The 17,656-nt window shown below is 36.2% G+C and overlaps 2 protein-coding genes across 8 annotated transcripts in view; one reads left to right on the forward strand and one right to left on the reverse strand.

The window, feature by feature from the left end:
• phf21b (PHD finger protein 21B) overlaps positions 1–2,124 on the forward strand; it is a 62,122-nt gene extending 59,998 nt beyond the window's left edge. For all 7 annotated transcript variants that reach the window (XM_008400869.2, XM_008400871.2, XM_017302883.1 and 4 more), the window contains one exon: positions 436–2,124. In XM_008400869.2, coding sequence (XP_008399091.1) covers positions 436–669 — 234 coding nt within the window. In that variant the 3' untranslated portion in view covers positions 670–2,124. The remainder of the gene's footprint in view (positions 1–435) is intronic.
• Positions 2,125–4,566: 2,442 nt separating this feature from the next.
• The window catches only part of LOC103459369 (rho GTPase-activating protein 8), a 53,732-nt gene continuing 40,642 nt past the window's right edge, over positions 4,567–17,656 (reverse strand). The window contains exons 3-15 of the mRNA XM_017302891.1: positions 13,622–13,753; positions 13,292–13,333; positions 10,880–11,002; positions 10,009–10,096; positions 9,806–9,937; positions 8,922–9,008; positions 8,325–8,423; positions 8,144–8,254; positions 7,997–8,070; positions 6,883–6,960; positions 6,097–6,225; positions 5,912–6,015; positions 4,567–4,920 (exon numbers count right to left, since the gene is read on the reverse strand). Coding sequence (XP_017158380.1) covers positions 4,723–4,920; positions 5,912–6,015; positions 6,097–6,225; positions 6,883–6,960; positions 7,997–8,070; positions 8,144–8,254; positions 8,325–8,423; positions 8,922–9,008; positions 9,806–9,937; positions 10,009–10,096; positions 10,880–11,002; positions 13,292–13,333; positions 13,622–13,736 — 1,380 coding nt within the window. The 5' untranslated portion in view covers positions 13,737–13,753 and the 3' untranslated portion in view covers positions 4,567–4,722. The remainder of the gene's footprint in view (positions 4,921–5,911; positions 6,016–6,096; positions 6,226–6,882; positions 6,961–7,996; positions 8,071–8,143; positions 8,255–8,324; positions 8,424–8,921; positions 9,009–9,805; positions 9,938–10,008; positions 10,097–10,879; positions 11,003–13,291; positions 13,334–13,621; positions 13,754–17,656) is intronic.

Below are 17,656 nucleotides of genomic sequence, written 5' to 3' on the forward strand. Positions count from 1 at the left end.
TTCCTGCTTTTGTCACCTTCCTAAAATAATCAGTCATTATTTGAGTTTGTCGAGTGAATGTAAATGGTCTCCTGACAATTTGCATTCACTCCTTGACAAACTGAACACACTCGGTAAACTAAAAACCAGACAAAACTCTACAGCAAGACAAAGGAGTTTGTTTTATGTTAATTCCTTAATATTAATTTTAAAAGTGCTAGTTCCACTGGAGGATTTTTTCCCATGTTATAAATGAAAATCTGCCAGCGGAACTAGTCATTTTCATCAATATTAAAGAATTACTGACTTAAAACAAGATGAAATATAGGTTAGTACATTTAAAATAAGAACACATATTTGCTATAGAAAGCAGACCAAAAATACTTCGTAATATTTTGTGTTTTGCTGCCTTACTTTTGGCCCTAATGGCGCTCCGTACGCCCCGTTTCTCTGCAGGTCTGCATGGACCAGAGGGATCGTCTCCTCGGTCTGCAGCGCGACACTCAGGCGTCGCTCGACCGCATCAAAACGCTCATCAGGCTCATCCAGCGAGACCAGCTGGTCCAGGTCACCATGACGACCATCGCCACGCTCCCACAGCTGTGGATGAAACCCATCAGCACCGCCGCCATTGTGGCGGCGCCGTCGACCGCGCCGCTGCAGCCGGGTCAGGACGACGTCGCCAACTAGGCCCAACGTCTCTGAAGTGTTTTCAAACCCAACACCTACAGTGCTTAACGAGATTTTTTTAAGTTATTTTCTATTTATTCTTCGCCTTAATGTATTTATTACGAACCGGTAGAATCCAGCTTCCGAGCGGCTGTACAGCGATTTATCCGACTAGACGTTCGTTTCCATCCTGTGAACAAAGTTCCTGCCATACGACTTCAGGAAGACGTTTCCACACGCAGACGAGCCTTCAAACAAAACAGAGAACTACGATTTTCTCAGTATTTATAGAGTTAAAGTCAAAGAAAAAAATATTTAAGATTAAACTACAGAAATTAGCTTTTTAGTGCAGATTTTAGTATTTTCATGCCGATGCCTGTTGATAAATGTTTGGAGTATTGAGGGGAATCACTGTACATACGTGCTTTCATCATCATCATCATCGAAACAGATGAGTCTGATTGGACAGGTTCAACTTTTCTTTAAGACGCAGAAAGAAAATTTTACCACTGAATGGAATTAAAATAAAGGTGTAAAACATCTCAAACACTAAACAATTAACTGATTAATAGTGTTTTTTGTTGGTAAATTCAGTTTTACTTTCCACTTTCCTCTGTTAAGGTCAGAGGTCAAGAGACAGCTGCACGCTTTCTAAAAGTGTGCAACATCCTAACAGCTCAAAAGAAAAATAAATGAAGGTTCTGGAGCGGCCTAATCAAAGTCTGGACTTGCATCTAATTCAGACTTTGTGGTTTGACTTTAAATTCATCACCAGCTATCAGAGCTACAGAGATTTTATTTTTACTCTGGAGCAAACAAACTCAGTGGGCGGGATTGAGGGACAAACTGGCGTCTGATTGGCCGTTTCAGAGAGGATTCTTTCAAGTTTACTGAAAGTGTAGAAATAAGTTATATTTTATTTACTACTAACTCTGGGTGACCAACTCCAGCATTTATATCTTTAATAATTCATTAATAAACTCGCTGGTTCTATCAGACTAGATTAGCATTAGCTAACACCGGCTAGCTTTCTCTCCTGAACTTAAGAGATTTCAGACCAAACTAGTTATAAACGCTGCAGTTTCTCACTCAGACCTTACAGTGAAACTGTTTGCAATTTAATTATGCTACTAAAGTTGCTCCTGCACTTTCTGGTTAAGATGTTAACCTCAGTTGTACCAAACTTTGAAGGTTTGAAGCAGCCAATCAGACGTCAGGGTTTCCTCTAGCCCCGCCCACTGGGTTCAATGGTGAAGTAGACGGTTTAAATTCATGAAGTGCTTCTGGAAAAGAACATGAAATAATTTTGTTTCTGCGTCTTAAAGGCAAATAGAAACTCGCCCCAGCGAACATGATGCATCCACTCCGCCCCTCCCTCTTTAACCAGTATGGAAAATATGCCAAAAACGTTTTTTTGTGTGTGCATTTTATATTTTCTGTGTATTCTGAGCGAAAGATGAACACTGCCTCACATCGTTTCAGGGTTTTGGTCTTTGTTGTTGTATCAGTTTTTTTTATATTGACGATAAAATGGAGAAAAGAAAAGCAGCAGAATCAGGACGTCTCAGTCGAGCTGCAACAACAGTCGCGAGTCTTCCTGCCGTCCGGAGACGTCCTGCTTCAACGCTTCCGTCGTTTTCTGTTTTTTATTATTCAGTTGTGGTACTGTACTCACCGATCAGTGGAGGTGCAGCTCTCTGATGCACAAACATGAACAAAAAGGAGAGGAAAAGTAAGTTTTTTATCAGAAAAGACTATTAAAATCATATCCAGCTCACCTGTTTGGTCTCTGAAGGATCGACGCTGCAGGACTCTGGAAGTCTGTTCACCTTTAAGCTGCAGAAAAAAACAGTCAGGTTAAAACAACATTTACAGCTTCACCTGAAAGCAAAATCAGCTTCAATTTTAGTTTGAAAGTTAGAAATAAATACTTTATAAATTTGCAAGCAGTTGCATGCAAAAAAAAATTTTAACCCACTTTTTGTTCATTTTTACACAATACAGAGTCATTTGCATCTATTTGCAATTGGATCACATTGCTAAGTTCTACAATTTTTAGACAAATTTATATCAAATATCTCTGAAACACATGAAGAGAAAAAGTCCAACACATCTGGAAATAAAATAAAAAAAATATATACACATTTGTTTTATTTAAAAATATTTATGTATTTAAAAAATAAAAATTTAGGCAGCAAATTCCACATTGAATAAAAATCAGTAAATGCAATCAGCTCTGTTAAAATTGTTAATTTTTTCTGGTTTTAATTTTACACAGGCTCTTTTAAACATTTTTGTTTCTAATATACTAAGATGTAAAAAAAAAAAATGAGGAGAAATTACAAATATAAAGTGATGTTCAATAATAGCCAAGCTGGAAAAAAAATTTGCTAGTTTTTTCTAGAATTGTTTTATTATAATTGCTGTAATTATAAAATCTATGGTGGCTTCGTAGAAAACATTTTTTGAACCAATCTGGAAGTGAAGCTGTTTTGATTATCTCCAGCTTAAAGGTGAACAACTTTCAGAGCAATTAAATATTTAATCAGGTTAATTTCATTTCCTGTAAGACAAGTTTCAGAGCAACTTGAGGAAGTAAATATTTACTGAGATTACCTTTTGTTTCCTGCTGGTGGCGCTCTTTCACAGTCCAACCTGCCTTCATGAGAGAATAAATCATCATCAGTTAGTCTATAACTTAAGAGGGCTTTTATTTTGAAATGTGCCATGTGATGCATATCAAGTCCTCACCTGAGAGGTGAAAGTTCAAACCGAGATGGAAACCATATCAGTTTAAAAAAAAAAAGAATAATAAAGAGAATCCCACTTTCCTCCTCCTCCATCCGTTTTTAGGAATCTTCTCCGGGAGAAACTGTGCAGTGCTTAAACAAATCTATTTTACTACACAACACAACATTTGAACAAAACAAAAAGAAAAAAAACATTTTTATATTCTTTTATCGAGGAGCCAAGAGGAACCAGAGGAGTTTGTGTAGATGGAGGTGAAGTAGAAGTTTCTGTTCGTCAGTGGAGACGGGGGGCCGTCCGGTGGATAGTGTGTATAGGAAGTGTTTGTCTTAAATATGCCAACGTAGTTTTTCCTTCTTTCTGATGCATTCAAACGCTGATGGACGGAGGATCGATGGTTAAAGAGTAGTCTCACCTTTTGTACCAAGTTCTTACAAAAACATGGAATCATTAATAAACAAAGTCAAGAACAAAACGCCCAGAGCTCTGTGTGTTTTATAGAAACGATTCTGGAACATTTCAGGTAAAATTCACTAAAATATTTTACACAATAGTTATGGACAAAAAGTGAAATAATGTATAGAATTAGAGGGAGAAATACAAAATGTGTGAAAATATACATTTTGGTAGCAAATGCTACATGAAATAAAAGTAAATAATGATTTAAGGTTTTTTTCCCCCAGAAAATATTCTAATTTTTAGTCAACTAGAAATAAATTCATTAAGGAACATTTTTATAAAATTTTTAATTAGATGGAAAAATATTCCGCAGTAATTATAAAAAGATCTAATAAAAATGTAACATTTTAAACAAATTTTAAATTAAATGATAATCAATTAAAGTTAATGTACAAAACAAATATATTGTATTTTTTCCTATTTCTATCAAACCATTTTAAACTTCTTTACGTCTTAAAAATTCACATATTTTTTAAGATTTCACTTAAAATAACTTGTTCCACTGTTATATATGAAAATTTAAAATTAAAATAAAATCAATATAATTTGATATTTGGGTGTTAAAGGGTTAAATATTATTAAATTCAAACAAGGATTTTTACTGATTTTCTTTCCTTCATTAAGTCACAATTTATTAAAATCAAAGATAAATTCCACTTACAAAAACATTTCATTTCTTATTTTTTACAGTAAGTGGTTTTAATCCAGGCATTATTTGACAACTTTGGGTTTTATTCACACGTTAAATATATTCTGTACAAAAGATAAAACAAAAAATCATATTGCTTTATTATTACTAGTTTTTTTAGTGTGCTGGTAGTGTAACAGATCTTCAGCTTGACCTTTCAGGCTCCCTCAGCTGTGGGGTCACGGGGTTACCTGAGCAGGCGGGCAGCGGGAGCCGAACACGGCGGCGAAGTGTTCAACGAGGATCTCTGTGAAAATGTTGATGGGCGTCAGCGCGCTGAGCGAGATGGAGCCGTGACGAGGCCAGACCAGGTTCACGCCGAAGACGCACGCCAGGTTGGAGGCGCTCATCTTGTTGCTGAGGCTCTCCTGGGACACCTGGAGGAAAACCGAAACAACATCGATGTGCAGTTACACATCTCTGAAAAGCAGAAGCGGATCCTCCTGCACAACCAACAAGAACGCAGTAAGTCGTTTCTGGATTGCAAGTCAAGAAGAAAACACTCGCCTCTTCCAGCAGCCATTGTACAACAAAATATGGCTTTAAAACCAGCTGACCAAATGACCTAGAGCTCAGCTTGGGTTGCTAGGCAACGGCACAGTCCTTGTCAAATGTGACTTCACATTTGGAAGGTTTTTAAAATAGCTTGTTTTCCAGACACCAATAAACATTTACTGCCAAAAACATGTTTTTAGAAGCAATTCTGACTTGAATGGAAATAAAAAACATTTTTAAACAAATTCCTTTTGAAATGAGACCAGATTCTACAAAACATCCTGAATTTTATGACTTTTAAATCCGTTAAGAACTAATTAATTTCTGAAAACAATGAGCAAAAAAAAAGAAATACAACTTTAACCAACCAAAGTTTAATTAGTAAGAAAAAACCACAAATAAAATCTATAATTCTACAAAGGAGAAACTAAATGGATGGTATGAGAATTTAGAGGTATTTGATTACAATAATAAACATTTAAATACAAAAAGATAAATTAGAGCATTTTTGTTACAAATATACATAAATACACAATTTAAAGAAAAAAAATTAAATAAAAGCTTGAATAAACTTGTAATAAAATGCCAAGTAAAATAAAATAATTAAAAATAATAAATTTAACTGTACTGTCCATTTTTATTACTTAGATAAAACATTTTAAAACTTATTTTATGCCCAAACTTGAACTTCGACTCAGGTTTAATTTTTTAAAAGAAATATTTCTGTTCCTGCATCAAAAATACTTTCCATCCTTTTTGTTCAGTGTTTGAAGATGAAACTCCTTCTGGAAATCAGGTGGATTAAAAGCAGCTGATTGTTGTTGGACCTTAAACCAGGGAACCAGAACCAGAACCGGGACGATTCGGACTCACCATGTTCAGGAAGCAGAGCAGGAACTTCAACACGATGAAGTTGTGTTCAGGAAGACTTTCTACGATCTGCTTGCACCTGGTGGCGCGAAGGCTGCTCTCCACACCTGGACGGTCCAGGAGGAAGAGACGGTGAAACCGCACAGTCCACAACCAGACAGATCAGAACCAGAGCGTCCAGAACTCACCCAGGAGCTCCAGAACCTGGCTGTAGACCCGGAAGGTGAGCAGCGGCTCGGGAAGCTCTCTGAGGAACGTCTTCAGGATCACCGCGGCAATGTGGACGTCCTGGTAGAGGTCAAAGTTCACTGGCTTACCTGGAGAAAGGCAAGTAAAAAAAGAAAAATGTTAACAGGCTGATTGAAGGATAAACATTTTAATTTTGTAATTTAGAAAAAAAAATCAGATTTTAAGTTGATCTTAATTAAAATCAGGAAAAAAGCTGCAAAACATATTTATCAAACAAGATGGTAGTTACTGAAAATCCTAATTTTTCAAAAATTAAATTTATCGCCCTACTTTACTGCAGGTCTTCAGTAAATTCGTCTCTAATGTTCAGTAAACGATCCTGCAAGTTCCAGGAAACAATCTAAAATGTTTCAACAAAGTATCCGATTAATTAAAATAAAGTACCATCCTCCAAGTTTTACAAAAGTATCCAAAAAAGGAACATCAGAATAAAAAAGAGATTTTACGAAACCAAAACGTAACTTGTTACAAAGTAATCTGCAAATTCTAACACAGAGTAAAAAGATTTTAGGAAAAACTCCAAGAAAGCAACATTGTCAGTAAAGATTGATCAGAAAAATTGTGAAACGTAACCAGGAGATTCAAACAAAGACACATCTGAATGTTTGAAAAGGTAAAAGTTCCAGAAAGTCCCATTAAAGCGACTCCTGGTATTTTTCCTGCGACTTCCTGCAGGTTCAGCCTGAGCTGGGCCCCTGCAGGTTGGGGGAGGAGACCCCGCTCACCCTGGTTGTAGAGTTTCTGGACTTCCTTGATGGTCTGAACCCGAACCGAACGCCTGAAGATCCCCTCTGTCCTCAGACCTGAAACAGTGCAGCATGTTACTGCAGGAATCCCTCAAATTTGAAAACAGAAAAATTAACATTTTTATGCTAATTTCACTTAAATTTCACAATGATGACCATTTTTCAAAATGGCTGCTGTTTTGACTTTTTTAAATCAATTATCATAAAACGTTACCAATTTTCATAACTTGTATGAACTTTATGTCACATCACATGTTTTCAACATCTTATTCAAACAACCTTAAAGTGACAATATGTGGAAAAATGAGAAACAGAGAACTTTGCTGTTAGCAAGTCACCAGCTATCAACTGGAATCAGATGAAGACGTCTCAGACTGGGAACCAGTTGTCTGAGCAGATAGCGTTAGCTTCTGCTCATTTTTAATGTGTTTAGAGGTTTAGCGTTAGCTTCCAGTCATTTTTTAATGTTTAGCAGTTTAGTTTTTTGTGTTTCACAGTTTGGTGTTAGCTTCTGCTAATTTTATTAAGTTTTTAGCAGTTCTGCATTAGCACAGCCAAGATTCTTATTTAGCAAATTATTTTTCCATACTGAACCCAACATTTTGGTTAGCTGTTGCTAATAACAACCACCTTTTTTAGTGCAAACATATATTCTCCATTACAATCAAGGCGGCCATTTTGGAAAATGCTCACCAGAAAAAGAAAACAAGATCCTGAGAATATCTTTGATTTCTATGGTTTAAAAGATGATTTGACAAACATTCATCTAAAATTAATTCTCCATGACAACCATGGTAGCCATCTTGAAAAGAGATTAAAAAGAAATTCTCAGAAAATATAATTTTATGTATGATTTTACACCAAAAATATTCTTCTGGTAGTTGCAGTGCAAAAATACATTTTCCTTAACAAGCACCTTGAAAATTGGCCGCCATCTTTAATTTATCAGTGGCTAACGGTGATTTTCCCAAACAGGTAGGTTGCTGTGAAAGGTTTTTCTGACATATTTAATTATCTGCTGCACTAAAACTTAAACGTTTACTGATGACGGGTGGACATCCAGTTGGAAGTCATGTGATCCGGTGAGGCTCACCTTTCTCCTTCAGGTAGGCCACAGTCTGAGCCATGACAGGTGGGATGATCGCCTCGCGGTTTTTCTCCCTGATGCTGTAGAAGCAGAGTTACTAACGAGTTTAACGAGCCGATAGGTTAACGAGCTCAGCTTTAACGAGCTACTCACTACTGCAGGCTGACGCCGAATTGCTGCGTGGGCAGCGGCGGCCGGGGAGGCGGCGTCTTCACAGGCGGGGGCGGTCCGCCTTTCTGAGCCGCCCGCAGCTTCTCGTCATGCCTGCGATGAAACGGAAACATGATGAGGAAGATAAAAACGGAGAAAACCCGGATCAGACGAGGAAACTTGCCTCAGGACGTCTGCAGGGATGAAGAGCTGGTCGTAGTTCAGGTGTTCCCGCAGCTCCACCAGGTAGTTCACATACTTCAGCTTCTTCCCAAACTTGTGACTGAGAGAGAAACAGGACAGATCTGATGATGCAAATGGAGGCTTTTTATTTTAGGGATGATTCACACCAGCTCTGTTTAGTCTGCTTTAATCAAACTCCAGTTTGTTTGTCTAGAAAGTCCCATTTGTTTGAAAATTGTCCAGAAGCATAAATTCTGGTCCTCCTACAAACTTGGACTTGGTTGAAGTGGACTGATAAAATCTGACGCCACTCCATTTTTGTTTACATTTTGTGAAGAAGAAGGAAGCTGTGCTCAGTGTCTTCTTCAGAGGTTTTCGTGTTGTTTCCTTCAGTAATTCTTTGTGCAGCGCCCCCACAGCCAAGGAGGGGAAAAAGGATTTTCAAAGTTTCATTTGACAGGAAAAAGAACTACAGCAGCTGAAAATGTAACAAATGCTGCAACTTTGGTTCCCAATCGAACAGTCTATTGGACTATAAGGTGGGAAAACACTCTTCTCTTCTCTTCCATGGTGCCTGAACAGAAGCTGCAGGTTTTACCTGATCAGAGGTTTGAAGATGTTCCAAACGATCCGGATGAAGTTAGTTGGATGGACGACGTAGAGCGTCTTCAGGTTCTTCTTGTATCTGCAGATGAAACCAGGAAATTCAACTATTTTGATTCTTCTGCATTTATTCACTTCCAGATGACTTCCTCCACACTAATGATTTAAAGGTGACATATCATGTTTCCTTGAACAGGTTAGAATAGGTCTGTGGTCTATACAAATCCTGTTCATTACATTTTTTGCAAAAAAGCAACTCCTAAAAAATTAGATTTTAGCTGCTTTAGGGCCTCAGTCACTTTAAATCCAAATAAGCTGCTGCTGGCCACGCCCCCAAAACTCATTGTTTACACTCACATACTGCGAACAGATGCGCCATTACACATCCGTACATCTTTGAAAAGCAAACGTGGAGCCTCCTGCACAACCCACAAGAATGCAGCAAACGTTTTCTGGATGGTAAGTCGACAATAAAACATTTATGTTTTCCAGCAGCCATTGTATATCACATACAGCAGTAAAACCAGCTGACAATAGGTGCTGGAGCTCTGCCTGGGTTGCTAGGCAATGTGCGGAATTCCACTGAGGTTGCTAGGTAACGGTGGAATGCACTGGAATGTAATGTTACATTCCGGAGGCTCATTTTCTTTAACTTCTTGCCAAAAGACGTATGTTTTGTTTTTGTTATTCTTAATTCTTGGTTTATTTTTAGAAACATTTAATCTGTTAAGATCCAAATAGAAGCATAAAAATATGCAAAATGTGAATTTTGCACCATAGGTCCCCATTAAAATATGTTCTGTCAGCCATTTTGAAACCTGAGGCAGACTGGGTCTCTAAGGTTTTTATAGATCATTGATTTATATTTATAGGACCTACTTCCGGTCAAACTCGCCGTAGGCTTCACGCAGCCACCTGAGCGACGGCTTGTTGCTGCTCCTGAGGCCGTAGTGGAAGTAAACCAGTATGTAGTCCATCTCCACGTACTGGTCCAGCGTGAACTTCAGGTACCTGCAGCGGCAGAACAGGGTGAGAAGCGAAAACGCCTGGCCGAGTCGCTGCAGATGGGATTCCTGACATACTCGAGGAGGCGGCGGTGGTTGAGCTGGTGAGACGGCGGCAGGCAGCAGCTGCTGAAGACGATCAGCTTCCTGCCGTAGTTATCGTCTCCTGCAGAACCAAGTCAGAACCAGAACAACATGCTGGTTTTATGATGGCCAGACCTCTAAATGCTCCCAGTTTACCATCATTCAGAAACCAGCATAAGACCAGTTTACCCCTTAGATGTTAACTCTGATGTTTTTGCTTTTCTTTTTGACAAAATAAACTTTAATCACAAAGGAAAAACTGCTTTCTGCAATAATAAGACAAGAAAATGTCTAGAGTGGATCTTTCAAAAGAAAAGTTAGTAAAATAGAGTGTTAAATATTTTTATTTAATTAATATTTTGTTGAAATCAGTTTTTACTTTGATATTAAATGGGTTTTTTAATAATTTTTTGTCCAAATTCCACATTTGTTGATCCTATTCGAAGTGCAAAAACAGCTCTTTGTTGAATCAAAGCAGATTTAAGAGACTTAAAATTTACAGCTGGTTTTGTGAGGAAATATTCTAAGTAAATGTGACTCAATTGTTTTTTCTGAATTATTTTTTTCTTAAAAAATAAAAACAAACTGACTTCATCTTTCCTTATCTTCCTGTTTTCCTGGCAAACTCATATAAATATATTACTTTTTTTCCTTTTAAATAAAGTTTTCTAACCATTTTTTCCTTGCACTCAACTTTCTATGAGCATACTTTGAAGTCAGCAGAACAGAACATTTTTGAATAAAATCAAAACAAACAAAAATAAACGTTTTAATTGCAATAATTTGTGAGTAATGAATGTTTATTGCTGTAGTAAATTAAGGTTCAGTTTCAGTTCTCTGGATGTTTAATAGATAAAAAACGGACCTGACACCTGGATGATTCCGTGTCGAGCCACATCGTAGTACGGATGGGACGGATCGGTTCTGCTGGGGCCGTCAGGAACCGCCCTCTGCTCTTCCTCATCCTCCTCTTCCCCTTTCTGCAGCTCTGCCAGGAGGTGAAACAGTTTCTACTGAGGATGACGGCAGCATGTTGGAGCAGATCGGTTATTTCTCTTTTTTTATTTTCCCATGTTTTTCCCCGAGGCGCTGCGTGTTCGGACCAAAACCCCCTCAGAGCGGCTGGAAGGATTTATGTTCGTTTTTGATAATTATGATGCGTTAAAAACACATAAAAAGCTGGTTAACATCTCAAAAGCTCAAATAATACCTGAACTTATTATAAGATATAATAACAGCATCTCTGCTCCCTGTAAGTAAGAGCAAAACTACTTTAAACTTTTATTCATGTAAAAACTAGCTGTCCGAGAAATTACTCAAGTAAAGAGTATGAAAGTATTTGGTAAAAAGTTTACTCAACTATTGAGTAACTGATCAAATTATCAATCATTTAATATTTAAAAATTACATCATCAGATGGAACAAAATATAAATTAAGTGGAACTTTTGTTATTTTAAGAACCAAAATGACAATAATACAACAAAAACAACAAAATCAGGCAAATTTTTCCTAATCAGTTCTTCACAATAATATTACTCAAGTAAAAGTAACTCAAGTAAATATAATTGCGTAAATGTAACTAGTTACTACCAAATACAGCAACAGGCTTCAGTCAGAGGCCTCTCCAGATTAACTGGAAGACTGACTGCTACTGGAATTCATTTAATTTCCCTTCCAGCTGAGTCTTTTTTGATTTAACAGCTGATATGTGAAGGAGCTAAATTTGGATTCCTGTATCAAATCATGTGATGCAACAGATTAAACTGGGAGGAAACCAGCAGCTGCTCCGTAAACGACTCCCTTATCGTTTCCCAGAAACCTCAGGGAGGCATCAGGAAGCTCTGTGTAGTTTCAGCCGTTTGTCTGCAGCTCTGAGGGAAGTTTGCTGTAAACATTCGGCTCTGATAACGGAGAGGAAATGATTTCAGTTTGCTGGAAAAAACAAAGATGGAGCCATGAAATGTCTGCAGAAAAACCTGAACTGTGACTGCAGACGTTTGGGTGTAAAGAAAAAATCCTCTGTGATGAATTCAGAAGTGATTTATATTATGCGTCATGTCGTTTCAAATTCCTGCTACTGATAATTTGATACTGTGTTTAAAACTTTTACGTTATGATTTACATTTTTCTCGTATTATTTGGAGTTTTTGTCGTACAACTTTTTTTCTTCTAATATGAGTTTATTCTTGTTTTATCTCGACTTCTACAACTTTTTTTCTCGTATTATTACGACTATTCTTGTACTACAACTGTATTCTCATAATACAAGTTTATTCCCACATATTTGCCAATATTAAGACTTTTTTCCTGAGTTTAAATTTTTTTCTTATCCTGATATTCTGTCATATAAATCATATCAAAACAAAAAGCTGTGCATCTTTTTATTTGCCGTTTATAAAATTTTGGTTTCAACCTTAAGTCCATCTCTGAGGGATTTGAACATTCTCTGATATTTATCTTTTCTTTAAAGATAAAAACACAGAGTGTTGGGAAATGAGGTCAGCGTTGTTCCAGAGGAACTGAAAGTTTCTCTTCATGAAGCAGCGTGACTCAGAGTCTCTACTCCCAAACATTTTGTACGTTTAATATTCAACATTTTCATAAAAGTTACCAGTTTTTCTACTTTTTCCAAAATCTTTAATATTTTTCATCATTTCATTGAAACAAAACGCATCCAAAGTCCTCTTGGTATAAAACATCTAATCTCTTCCCCTGATCATAATGCAGCCACTACTGTGCTTTACATTTCTAAAACTATCCTGAGAGTTCCACACCTCTTTTGTAAAATTATAACTTTTTAAGGCTTCAGGGATGATAACTGTAAATATTTCACACTTTCAGTACCAACCGATGTAAACAGTTTAATTTAAAGATGAAGTTTAAGTTCTCCATCTTTTCCTCCAGATGAAACTTGTTTTAACCAAACTAGAAACATTATCAGATATTTAAATGCTTTAAAAAAATTTAAAAAACATACATTGATTCATTTTACACTTGCCACATTATTCAGCTACCACTATGCTTCACATTTGCATACTTTTTTTTTACCTTACAGCTCTACCAATCCAACTATAAAAGATTGTTTTCACTTGGAATAATTTATACTTTAAGAATTAATGACCTTTTATATATCCATTTAATATTAATGAACTTATGTTTACATTTTACGGAGAAATCCGAGCTGTTCTCCAATCCTCAACACATAATTCTGGAATAGATATTTTTTAATTTTACTGTTATTTTCGTGGGAAAACTCTGCGTGAAGTGTAAACTCACCTATTTCTGCCAGCTGCTCCAGGTCTGACGGGTTAGTCATTCCTTACGGGCCAAAAGAGAAAGAAAAAATAAACTCGGTTGAATTTTAACTCCTGTAAATGTCGGACAAAGAGCGCAAGGATGAAAAAAAGTCACTAAAACTCAAAATGTCCGCTGAGAAAACCCAGAAAGCACCTCGCTGTTTGCCAACAGGTGAAACACGGAGTAATGAGCCGGGGAGCAACACCTGGGCTGCCTCGTTAACGCGCTAGAGCGGGTTTTACCGCAGAAATAAAAGTTCATTTTCCAGTAATAACAACACAGAGACGTGAGGTGACGCCTCCACTGTACCTGCGAGAAAGTTTAAATCCAACTTCAATCCAGAGACGAAACCAAGGCGGAGAAACTTCAGCAGGATGCAGCCGATCCAAAACTTCCTCCAAACTAACCGGAATGGTCTGCGCATGCTCAGATCGATTTCCCCTGGAAAAAAAATAAATTAACTATATAGGATGAAAATAAAATAAGAATCCAACAAATTATTTCTATGGTATATTAGAAGTAATTATATTGAATACATTTTAAAAATAAAATAAAATATTATCATCAATATATAAATACAAATTTGCAACAAAACCATAAAAAATAAATTAAAAAAATAATAAATTTGTGGGAGAAAAAGCAAAAATTATGATAGAATATATAAGTAAAATAAGGTTAAAAACATTTTTAAAAATACAATAAAGTACTGGATAAGCAAAATAATACAATGAAACAGAATGTTTAATAACTTTCTTAAACAAAACAGGAAAAACAATTTTAAAACGATTAGCAAATGGAAATGTTTTCATAAGATAAACTTCAAAAACATAAAAATAATTCCAATAAACAAATATTAAATAAATTGCAAAAATGAGGAAAAATAAAACTGAAATATTTTTTAAAATAATGAAAACAATACATAAAAAGAAAGACAACTACATATTCCAGTCTTGTTTGACTCAACCTATAATGTGATATTAATAAGGTTAGATTAATAAGGTTTGCATCTAAATATTTATCTACTGATTTTTATCAGGACAAAAAAGGAAATATCAGATTAATGTAAAATGGTAAAAGCCTGACACCTGCTGGACACAGTTCGGTACTGCAACAGCGATCAATTCACCTTTTGAAGCAGGAAAAAATCCAACAAAAGTGACTTTAATGGCTCATTTACAACATCAGTAAAATAAAAGTACACACCTCCAACATTTTTAGTAAGAACATTTTCAAATCAGTTACATTTTTTTTGTTACTAATTATTGTTTGTTATTCAGACAAAGATAATGAACATGTTTTAATTTTCTTTTCTGAGTATTATCATCATAAAGACCTAAATAAGAAGGGAAAAAAACTGAAAGAAACCCTTGAAGTGCAGGATTTACTCACAAACACATTTAATATGCAAATCCATCTGAGGCTGCGGGGGAAATTCAGATAAAGAGGTTTTCATCTTTTGACCCGAATCCAACAGCAACAACACAGAAACGACACAGAAACCGAGACATGAAGCCAAGAAAATATAAACAACACTCAGACTGAGAGTAGTTCTTTTGTAATTATGCTATTTATTGCATTTTCTTTTTCATCTTAGTCGTTAAAACATCAGAATTTGGACCTAACTTTACATTTGTACTCTTTTTACTCTTAACTTGAGTAATTTCTTGGACAGTTACTTTTTTATTTTGAGTAAAAATATGTTGAAGTTGTTCTACATTTTCACTGGAATTTTCTCAGATTTTAAATTATGGACCAAAAACTTTCCAGTGACCTTTTCTGAAATAGAAAATTGGTCTTAATGATGTAAAAATGACCCATAACGGCTTCCGTAGATTATTTTCTGGCAGCAAATAAGCAAATATTTGGGAAATTATATTTTACAAGCTGAATTTCTCTTTATATTTTTGTCAGATTCAGTTTCACTGATGTCAGTAAAATCATAAAATCAGGTCATTTGCAGGTTTCGTATCTTCTGCGTCAACAGATTTATTTGATTTATTGAAGATAAAAGCTGTTTTACAATTGTGCAAAAATGATTCTTTTAACAAAAATGTGCAATTTGTTTAAATACTCTATTGTCTGGTTTATTAAAAGTGAAGTTTGAGCTTTAAAATGCTTTACAAAAATAAAATATCTGTTGTTCAGCAAATTTTCACTAAGAAAAACAACCAAAACAATGTTTTACAGAGCAAAATACAGATGAATTCATCATGCTTCCACTCATAAAAACAGTTTTCTCTACTGAATGCACTCATGATGGAGCCAAAAATAAAAAATAAAAAAGCCTTCTGACACAGTATTCTCTGATTATGCAAATGAAGCCGCCACAGAGGGACGACATGACCCAAATATGGAGGAGAATAATGACGAGCTTAGCTGCAGGCAGAAGATCCTCGAAACCTCCACTCACCGTCTGACTACAAATAACCACCATGCTAAAAATACCGGCTGGAAAAACAGATTTACCTGCTAAACTATGGAAGGAGAAGGACTTAAATGTTACTTTTAAATTTGGGCCGTATGGTTGTTGTTAAATGTGGTTATTTTAAACGGGAAGCTTTCGCTTTACAATGAAAGGAAACACAAGTGGGACTTTTCCCAGAAGTGCTGATTACATCCAGCTGGAGGAGTGAAAACACGCGGATACATGTAGCAGAAACGGTGAGGACTGGGAATCCTGTTCATTAAGACGAGTTTCCAGCAGCTTCCACAAATAGAAACAAAGAAGAGGAGAAGAGGGGAGGCTGGGAGGATGTGGGAGAAATGATGAGACAGGAAACATATTTTCAGTTTCAGCTTTTATCTTTTACTAAAACTGACCTTGAACAGGTTAGGATGCGTCTCTGGGCTGCACAGAAAAGATTTATTGCATTTTTTCTTTTTTTTACATTCACACATGAAAATGACTCCAAACTGATTTACAATTATACAATCGTACATCTTTGAAAAGCAGAAGTGGAGCCTCCTGCACAACCAACACGAATGAAATAAGTGGTTTCTGGTTGGTGAGCCAAAAACAAAACCCTTGTCTTTTCCAGGTGCCATTGTACAGCGGTAAACACAGCTGACCAAATGTGCTGGAGATCGGCTGGGGTTGCTAAGTAACGGAGCAGTACCTGGTCAAAGGTGATTTTATAATCAGATGATTTTTGAAATGGTTTGTTTTCCAGACACCAAAAAAACCCATCAACTTATTACCAAAAAAAATATTTTTTTTATTTTTGAAACACTTTGATGAAGACATGATGAGCAGATGAAAGAGAGAAGAGACACCAGGTTTGGTAAAAAATCAATGCAAAAGCACCAAAACAGCAAGTAAACACAGAACAAATACAGTAATTACAGATTTATTAAATCATAATAAATCATTAATCACAATTAATTGTGATTAATCGATTACTCAAATAATTGTCTACTAATTTAGTAACTGATTATTCGTTAACTGGAGCATACAGACTCAAAACAAAGTCCATTTGGTGACAAAACCATCATATTCAGAGCAAAAATTCAGCCAAAACTGTACAAAAATATCTATATTTTGCTTTTAAGACAAGAAACATCCTTATCTGTAAAAATGTTGTATTTTAGGCAATAAAAAGTTTATTCTCTCATTTGAAAAACAAAATTAAATTGCTTATTTGCACATTTTAATGTATCTCTAATATTTTATATAAAAAGTTTAAAGTAAATGAAAAACCTGTAGAAGATTTTAACTGATTAATCTTCAGAATAATCAACAGATTAATCGATTACTAACAGGTTAGATGTTGCCCTCACCCAGTCAGTAGAAACATTTATTTAAAATGTTAATAAACCAATAACAACGTAATATTCTCTCTCATGTTTAGGTTTTATCAGTTTGAAGAGCTGAGTAGAAACCTGCCATCCACCTCCTGTGTTTCGGTGCAGCAGCCAGCAGATGTCAACGTTGCAGCAGGGCGTCTCTGCTGGAGCCGATAAGAAAGAAAATCCGCCGAGGCTCATAAATCCGGGCCGCCTGAATGCTGCCATAGTCAGCAGTGCTGAAAGGAACCGGACCTGTTTGCTGAAACACAACAGCGGATCGCCTGGAAGCGAGGCGGACCTGGAGGAACCTGGAGGAACCAGAGGGCAACACTCCACAGTGACACTCCAGAAAATTCAAAAATTCACACTTTCTTCTTCCATTTGTGTTTCTACTGTCTCAAAAAAAAAATAAATAAATAAATAAATGCCGTTTTTGGCAGTTCATGTTTTTTAGTGTCTGGAAAACGAGCCATTTCAAAAACCTCCAGAATGTGAGATTACAAATCAGCAGGCTGTGACTGTTACCTAGCAACCATCCATCCATCCATCCATCCATCC

Source organism: Poecilia reticulata, linkage group LG23, assembly GCF_000633615.1.
Source record: "Poecilia reticulata strain Guanapo linkage group LG23, Guppy_female_1.0+MT, whole genome shotgun sequence".
In the NCBI taxonomy this organism is placed as follows: domain Eukaryota; kingdom Metazoa; phylum Chordata; class Actinopteri; order Cyprinodontiformes; family Poeciliidae; genus Poecilia; species Poecilia reticulata.